Consider the following 9,507-nt stretch of genomic DNA (forward strand, 5'->3'; position numbering starts at 1 on the left):
ACAAATTAATTTCATGTATCGTTAAATGTTCCTTCAAGACTCCATTGTGTTTGCTGCTGATTGTGTTTGTGTGTTACTGGTGCTGGAATTATCTTGCGGCTGATTGTGTTTTTGTGTTACTGGTGCTTGAATTGTTGCTGGTGGAAGTGTAACTGGTGCTGGAATTGTCTCAGCTGCATGATTTTGCTGGGGCCAAATCCGGTTGATGACATTCTCTTTTGTTGCGGCTGCATGTTGTAGATATATTTCCCGCTAAAGGGGCATGTGCCACCAGAAAGATTGTTGAAGCATTTGAATGTTTTCTTGTATTTTAGTTTAGTGTATGATGACTCTGTATCGTGCAATGATCATGATTCTTTCTATCACTAAAGAAGATAAAGAATCATGATCATAAAATCTAAGTATTACGAATGCAATCTTCATCGCAATTGAACATTGTAGGACTATTTTCTAAAGTTGAATGAAATCAACATATTCACGCATACAGCCCAGCAAAAGAAAATTTCGCTCAATGAAAACCGACGCCAATGCTTTGGCTGAAGAAACAACGTCCAAGTTCATTCAAATAATCCTAAATCCGCAATTATTTAATCTACCCCCAGCGCAAGTTAAAGCAACAAAACTTCACATCCACTCTCATTTAACACTCAATACCCTGTCTCAGCATTTTGTCAATCACCTTCCATCCACCATGGTTCAGCAAGCTTGCAAACAGAATGCCATCAAATGCGGCTGTGTTCTGCCGATGAAGGATGCTGACAGAATAATGTGGGGGAGTGCTGCACTCATTGAGGAAAGAAGCTATAAGAGAATTGGCAGCATCTCATATATCATTTAATTCTTTGCATGTCTAAGAATGCCACTTGATAGCAAAGTGATAAATATTTACTTGAGCAAGCAAGTAAAAGCAGCACTGAGCTCATAATAAATAAATAAATTAATTAATTAGAGGTTCGATCAGAGCATCAAGCAAAAAGTTGGAAATTCTGAGCAGAAAGCTGTGGTTCACGCGCAAATAGAAAGACAAACAGAATGCTCACGTGCTGCACAGCTGGAATAGTATTGAAGCAAAGCAAAACGCACCGTTTTTGTCAAAATTCGGGGCCCGAATTCGGGGCTAATGTCGGGTTAAGTAGCTTTTCCCTTTCCTAATTTATTAGTTGTTTCAAATAAAGCATGCACTTGGCATACTATAATTGGTTGTTTCCTACAGCGGCCACTACAGATCTCATTAGGCGCCAGAATCTAACTCAGCGGCAGGGCGCGAACCATCACTGCCCTTGGCAGCGCGTGAGGCTCTTTCTCTCAGCCACTCCACCACCTCTCCAGAAACCAACTCAACGTTCTGCTCAGGCTCGGCAATCAGCTGATGCCACGTGCCTGGATAAATCCTCAGCGCCTTATCCTTACTGGCTGCATGTTTATACAACTCTTCAACGCAGGCGGGATCGCAAACGACGTCGTCTTCCTCTTGGGGCTCATTGAGTACTTTTTATACTCAAATCCCTTGCAAATCCCTCGACACGCGTAAAAACTCCAGCACGGTTGCCGCACGCGGCCTTGGCACCGACCTCCTGGGGCTCGACAACACCAGTTTCCTCCTCCACTCCTCCTTGAAGGAGACCATCGGGAGAGAACCGTGGGTGGGACCTACGCGCCAGGAAGGCACCAGCCATACGACTGTGAAGAGAAGGTGCTCGAAGGGCCACGGAGGCTTGAATTTCTGGCTAATCCCGCACATGGCCCCATTCAAAATCAAACCATCCCACGCGCCCGTCGGACGGAGCGTGAAGTAAAGAGCTATGGCCCCACCTAAGGACTCGGAATACAAAAACGCGGGCAAATCCGGTGCGTGTCTCAGAATGACATATCACATGTTATATTAATTATTTGGGATGAAATTTAAAATAAATAAATTTAGTATGCTTGCTTTTGCATAAAACCATCCCACGCGCCCGTCGGACGGAGCGTGAAGTAAAGAGCTATGGCCCCACCTAAGGACCCGGAATACAAAAACGCGGGCGAATCCGGTGCGTGTCTCAGAATGACATATCACATGTTATATTAATTATTTGGGATGAAATTTAAAATAAATAAATTTAGTATGCTTGCTTTTGCATAAAACCTTCTTTTTTTTGTAGGGTTATTTTGGATCTAATAATTTAATTTATAAATATATTTTTGTTTTATCAATAATAACATTTAATTTGCAACTGCAGGGGATCTCTACTCCCTAGTGTTGGCTCGAGGAGACCTTGGCAACAACCATTGCAACGAATATATGATAAGTTTTATCACGACAATTACTTGTTAATTAATTTCTTTGCACTTGATGTACAACACATATCATATTATATCAATTTTAAAGCTATATACTGAGAATTCTAACATAATCAAATGCATATAGGAGCAATTAATTGACAATCAACACACCAATTAGGAAAGCTAAACATGTATAAGGAATTTACTGAGTATCAGTAACATAGTAGAAATATGATAAAGTTATGGTGAGACATCTGTGACAAAAAAATAAGTCAATATTTAATTATTAAATATAAATTATCACTATATTTGGTATTGAGATGTTGTGATTAAAAAAAATGAGAAAGTATGGTAATATGTAATAATTTTAAAAGTTATTATGACTTTTTATTATATAAATAAAATAAACTTAATTTTTAGATTATAGCAGTAAGTATTTATTAAGCACATTCGTGTTGGAATTTAAAAGCTATACTTTCCAAAAATAATTAAGCAGGGCTAATACCTAAAACAAGTCTAACAGAATTTTTTTTTTATTTCTAGAAAATAAAAAATGCATGTGATATGTAATTTGTGAGGATTTGAATTTTACAGAAGCAGAGGAAAGAAAAGAATTTAAAAAAAGCGAATTGCTTTATGAAATAATTTTTCTGCATCCTTTATTCAGACAGCTTTAGGCTTTTTATAAGAGCCAATTGGAAACACGCAATCTACGCTAGTAACTGCCCTTGGAACAACAAAAGACACCCTAGACAGTAACACATGAAATACTAGAAATAATAGGAAATATGGGTAACAATATTGCACAAATAGTTGATAGACCACGTGTCAAGCACCCATTTATTTCAAAGCACTTATTATTAAGTCCTAGACTCCTCCTCTCAAGCATGGCTATCAGGTACCTGGGAAGTTTGTCAAATGCATGGGTTCTTGCTCGTCTTTGGGAGACATATCAGCATGCTTGGAAAGAGATACACGCAAGACAATCAACACAAGATTTGCTTTATTTCTAGGATGCATGGGCATGCACTCTACTTATAGAACTCCATAACCCAGAGATTACCAATAGCAAGTTCACAACTGATCCCACCAAAACCAGCGCCAGTAGCCAGGGTCATGAATTCATGCCTTGTTCTCTCCTTTCCACCGGGACTTTGAATCATCATAAGCACGTCCAAATGGGAATTTGATTTTGATTCAATGCTTGTATTAGGAACTTCTGGAAGCATTGACTCCACAACGATTACCTTTCCATCTTCTGGGATGCTTTTGTAGCAATTCTTCAACAACTTCAAGCAATGTTCATCATTCCAATCGTGCAGTACCGACTATTTAAAAATTCTCATATTAATCAAACTATTGTTTGTAAAAATTTAATTTAAGGAACTCCTCATAATATGTCCGCAAATTAAATTAAAAACTTACCTTCATAAAAATGGCATCACCTTTTGGAACACTTTGGAACATATCACCCCGTACATGCTCAATACCTGTAAAATATTATACAATTAAGAAATCAGACAATTAGAATTATGCCACTCTATTTTCATTAGCAAGATGTATTACGTCAAGAACTGTTTGCTCAAACTTAATTATGCCAATGTTATGGAAGTTCCTGATATACAGGCACACACAACAGATGTTCTCATTTTTTTAAATATAAATTTGGGGTTTTACAAGAATTTCACAATAGTAAACCACTGAAGAATTATACACACGCATATATGAGAGCAGGTTCAAGGGATTTTTTTTAATACAATTTTACATATAAATTTCTAACAATTAGGTTAAAGTTTATCATATGGTTAATATTAAAACTGCATGCAGTTTTATAATTCGAAAAATTAATTAACTAAACGCAAGTCCCTACGTCAAACAATAAACGTGAAACACGACGCTTTTTCCTCTCTCTTATCATCTTAATTTATTTAAACTAAGTAATTTCATTCAAAGATTGAAATTACACTTCATTTCGGAGGAAGATCTTCCAATCAAATTACAGGCAACTTAAAATTAAAAGCTGCCTTAGCTAACACGAGTATGCGTGTTGCAGGCTCTTCGGATGAACTGAATTCTAAATCAGCATTGTCCTTAATTTCCTCTTGAATGTCCAACAACACTTAAAAGATTTCCTTTGCTTGACATCATGTTTAGGACATTCATACATTTCTCTTTTTAACTTATGTGCTCATCTCCTTCAATCCGCCCTCTACTCATTATAAAACATTTTTTTTTATTCTGATGGCTGTTGGATGGATGTTACTACTACAAATTAAAATATAGTACTTCCCTAGTTCTTTGTATGTTTACTTTAGTTATCCAGTAAATCGAAACGTGATTAGATGACTATGCTTTGTTAATCTTTAAAAAAATATATGTAGAAACGATTGCCAACATTTGTTTTCCAATATTTACATTTGGTTTAATAAACAAATTTATGTAGATAACATCTTTTTGTATGGCTACATGGATGTGTACCTTAGTTCACTGGTAATTTAGAGGGAGAAATAAAGGGTAATACAAAGGTGAGAGAAAAATATTTTACTTATACGATTAAATTTAATAATATGGCACCTACGCGAATTAATTAGTTTTTTAAAATAACAAAATTACACGTGAGCTTTAGTATTAATCCTTGGACGAACTCTATTAGAAAGAAATTTTTTTCTAAAAGTATCTTTTTTAAACTTGCCCCCAAAATAAGGAATCTTCTAAAAAAAAGGAAAAAAGAAAACAAACATTCCAAGTATTATCCTTAGTTTATCCTTTATTTTAATAAAGTAAGGAAGCCTTATATATATATATATAGATAGATAGTAATGATCTAATCCAAAATTTTGGGTTTTGTTAAAAACCAAAAAAAAATCATAATTTCAAATGGTTCAATAGTCCATTATACTATTAAATCATATGACTTACTAGATTTTTCGGACTTTAACAAAATTTGTGTAGTGAGAGAGAGAGAGAGAGAGAGAGAGAGAGAGTCCTTCTTTAGTAATGAAATCTTCACTTTTTTAAAATGAGAATGTTACTAAAATATAAAAAAAAACACATATTTCAATACATTAGAAATTGTGTTTTTTTTATTTATTAGTAGCATTCTCAATTTAACAAAGTGAAACATATATATATATATATATATATAGTCCTTCTCTAAGGTGGGTGCCTTTATTTTTTTTTAAATGAGGACACGCTATTAAACCGTACGATTTAACGGTGTTCTTCATTAATTCTATTAAATCGCACGGTACAACAAAGTGTTTGCATTAAAAAAAAAATTAGGGTGCCCACCCTAGCGAATGACTATATATATATTTATGAGAGTTGTTGCACTTTAATAAAGTGCAAGAAAATTGTTACCGCATATGGTATAATAGTGTAATGTCCCGACAAGTACTCGTATATATAACATGAGATTAATAATCATACGTGGATGTGATGGGGCATGGTCAATAACATGAGGCTGGTCGAAATTGATGCCCTTAATATAGGGGTACTTGGTAGTGATGGCTTGAAGAGTAACACCGAGACTGCCACCAACATCGACCAGTTGCTTGATGTTGTCGAAGCCCTTGTAAGATTCAAGAATGTTGCTCATAACCAGGGAGGTATAGTTATACATTGCTGTGTTAAAATGTTTATTGAACCTAGGGTCCAATCCTGCGTACTCAAATACATGCACTCCATGGGCTCGATTAAATGGAATTCCTCCTTCAAGAATAGCATCTTTGAGTTGGGACCTACATAAATTCCGAAAAACCAATTTATCATGCATCGTCTATATATATGCTCCATGCATGCATGCATGCTCTAGCTAATCATTTACTAAGAAAAAGAGAGAAATAGAAATTAATTAATTACCAGCTTTCCAGAAGGACCTTGTCCTGATTCATTTGTAATAGGGGGCCTAGTAAGACGCCATCTTTGTTAGGCACATAGTATTTGGAGACAGAATTCAAACTATATAGTCTCCGAGCACCAGAAGCATCAAGTGAGCATTCAACAACACTGTAGCTAGCCAGAAGCCTGAGAATCCGATCCAGCATCATGGGTGCGTCTTTGTTCTTGGTAAGCAATTGGGCTGCAATATCTGAAGCACAGAGCTTTGCACCAGGACCAACTTTGTCTAGGATCTCGAAAATGCCCAGCTCATACACCGCTTGAATGGCCATGGGTAGCACTGTACCCATCACCAATTGACTAGCATATGCAAAGCTTTGGTCTCTTTCTCCATCAACTATAGAATCCATTTTAAATTTCTTGAATTTCTTGTACGCTTTGCGGGGTTTCTTGTTTGGCCAGGGGGTTATATATAGACTTGTCATTCAAAACTATCAAGAGTTTGCCAATATAGACTTGGTCATTCAAAACTATCAAAAGAGAGATGGGATTGACTAATGAATTAAAATTAGAACTTTGCCAATATTTAAAATTTTCTTTGAGCTATATAATTTATGCAATCTTTGAGGCTATTTTTATGTTTTATTTAAAGTTTGTTGTTCTTTTTATTTATTTATTTTTTTAAAAAAATGATGTTTGTGGGTATCGTCACTAAAGCCATCACGAGACTATAACTCGTCCACTAGGGCCGTCTAGGGGTTTAAAGGCTTGTTGCATACGTTAAATGCAATCGCGATTACTTGGAAAAGTAGTTTAGTTAGGATTTACTTTTTGTTTCATTGTTTTTATTTTTGTTTTAAGTTTTAGTTTTGCTCGAGGACTAGCAAAATCTAAGTTTGGGGGTATTTAATGAGCATAATTTATATACATATTTTACCCTTTCTTATATATTTGCTAGTTATTTTTTTTCTTATTTTTAATTAATTGAATTGTTTTATTGAATAGGGAATTAATTTGAGATTATGGATAAAAAGGATATAAAAGAGCTCAATTTTGGAAGCATTAAAGATTAATTGATTTTTGGAAGTAATTAGACATACATGCATGTGGAAATCAAGCCAAGGAACCGAATTCAACAAGTTAATTCATCATGCACATGCGGACAAAAGAGAGAATTTGATTTTAGCTTTAAAAAAGACCCGCAATTGGCTTTCATAAATGAAAAAAGAATCCTATTGCAATTCTAAGTGCCCAGCACGTGAGTGAAGCAAAACAAATATGCTTTAGAATTGATAAGGTGGGGCCCATTTTAAAGACTATATAAACAAGCCTTTGGCTTTTGAATGAAAAGTAGCCGCCAGAGGAAGGAAAAAAAGAACAGACGCGATTCGGGAGAAAATCAGCTGCAGCAGTTCGGCTTCAATGGATGATTTTATATTTTTTTGTTGCTCTCAATTTAAGTATATCTAACTAATTTTTTTATACTGAGGTTAAGGATGAAATCTTATTCAATAAAATAATTATCTTTTTATTTAATTAATTCCCTACATGTATGCTTTAATGATTATGGTTTTTATTTCACATGATTAATTTGATGTTATTAAAATCTTTTCATCAATTCTGTCATGCATTATTAATTGTTAAGATTAATATTTGATTAAATCTATGCTTGGATCTATAAAGTTTATACATGATTATTTTTTAGGGAAATTATCAGTCATATACCCTTAAATGACATCAGTATCAAACGTGTTATAACATTTTTAAATGTATCACTCGTATACCCTAAGTTGACAAAACACTTCTGCCGTCCACCGATCCGTTAACTGCCGTTTGCGAGCGCTGACATCATAAGGGTGATCTAGTCTTTTTTAAAAACGACATGTCATCCCATTTACCTAGTAAAAAATGACATGTCATATGATATATTTTGATAAAAATGACATGTCATCCCATTTATCGGATAATTGTTAATAATTGTAAAAAAAAAAAAAGCTACTTTACAACTGAATTTACTCTTCCAAAATTTAACCAAAATTATTGAAGATCTACTCCTCCAAGCTCCAACTTGAGTTTTTTATGGTATAATATGTATAATTATAAATAATATGTTGTTAATAATTTTTTATGGTATAAGATGAATATTTTTTATGGATAATTGTTAATAATATGTACCATTAATAATTTATATTTTTTTAATAAAAAATGTATTGTTAATGACAAAATAAAAAAAATTGTGTATTGAAAATTTACATTAATTTTCAAGGTAAATTTATTTTTTTACCTCATTTTGAGTTTAAAGGGTAAAATAGTCATTTTGCTCAAATTCTATTAAGTTCTTAACGGTAGTAAACGGAAAGGTGGACGCCAGAACTCTTTTGTCAACTTAGGGTATACGAGTGATATAAGTGAAAAGTATTGTAGTACGTTTGATACCGGTGACATTTAAGGGTATACCGGTGATAATTTCCCTATTTTTTATTCTATATCTTTCTTTAAATTGTTTACATAGAGTGTTTAGGAAAACTTTGACTCTTTGTTATTCAATATGTTTACATGGGATGCTTAGATGTCATACTATTAAGCAGAAAAAGCACCTACATTAGATTTAATTACTTGGGTTTAATTGTTATATCCATGAGATGACATAGATTGATTTCGAGTTATCACTCTAAAATTGGAGATTAATTAATAATTAGATAATTATTAGTTGAATAGTGGTGGATTATGAAATCTTAGTAACTTTTGTCTTATTGATTTCTCATTTACTTTAATTGTTTTTTTAGTTTAATTAGTTTAATTTCTCTTAAAAATTCAATTTGCTCAATTAGGTTAGAATTAATATTAATTTTAAATTTAAATTAGACTTTTTAATTTATAACAATCCATGTATGATCAACCTCATTACCACTATTCTATCTCTAAATTTATGCGCTTGCGAGTATATTAAAATTTTTGACAACATGTTTACTGGTTGTTAATTTCAAAAAGTTAAGCCTGCAACGCGAAAAGGACAGAAGATGCCATAAAAGGGGCTTTAGCCCTCTGAACCATTTTTTTTTAAGTGTGCCCCGAGCACCTTCTGAATGAGTTAAATGAAAAGCATTTAGAAATATTTTTTAAATAATAAAACACTTGTAGCCCAATGGTACACATGTTACTTAGTGGTTTTAGAGACTTGATTCGAATCCCAATAATTTTTTTGAATGTGTGCATGGTCCTCAATATTTTTCACGTTCAATATAAAATTAATTGAAGAAAAAATGTTGGCCTAGTTAGAGGTAGGTTATAGGTAGGTAGGGTTTTAAGAAAAAAAGTAAAACTTTATTTGCGGGACGCAATTAAAAAACATGGGTCCGAAATATTATTGAAAACTAATTTAAGAGAAAATGTTGGCTTAGTTAG

General features: G+C 33.7%; 2 protein-coding genes across 2 annotated transcripts; both read right to left on the reverse strand.

Moving 5' to 3' along the window:
- Positions 1–253: 253 nt before the first annotated feature.
- On the reverse strand, positions 254–1,870 carry LOC102629567 (caffeoylshikimate esterase-like; the record flags this gene model as incomplete). The annotated part of the gene is given in 1 exon segment (XM_015526778.3): positions 254–1,870. A coding segment is annotated over 1 exon segment (639 nt), but the record flags the coding sequence as incomplete, so codon positions are not given.
- A 1,025-nt stretch (positions 1,871–2,895) lies between these two features.
- LOC102610562 (caffeic acid 3-O-methyltransferase-like) lies at positions 2,896–6,554 on the reverse strand. Its single transcript, XM_052439629.1, has 4 exons — positions 6,124–6,554; positions 5,692–6,002; positions 3,688–3,752; positions 2,896–3,590 (listed from the first exon to the last, which is right to left on the reverse strand). Exons 1-4 carry the CDS (start codon positions 6,510–6,512, stop codon positions 3,294–3,296), a joined length of 1,062 nt encoding a protein of 353 aa, XP_052295589.1. The 5' UTR covers positions 6,513–6,554; the 3' UTR covers positions 2,896–3,293.
- Between the last annotated feature and the right edge of the window lie 2,953 nt (positions 6,555–9,507).

This window comes from Citrus sinensis, chromosome 4 (genome assembly GCF_022201045.2).
Source record: "Citrus sinensis cultivar Valencia sweet orange chromosome 4, DVS_A1.0, whole genome shotgun sequence".
Classification (NCBI taxonomy): domain Eukaryota; kingdom Viridiplantae; phylum Streptophyta; class Magnoliopsida; order Sapindales; family Rutaceae; genus Citrus; species Citrus sinensis.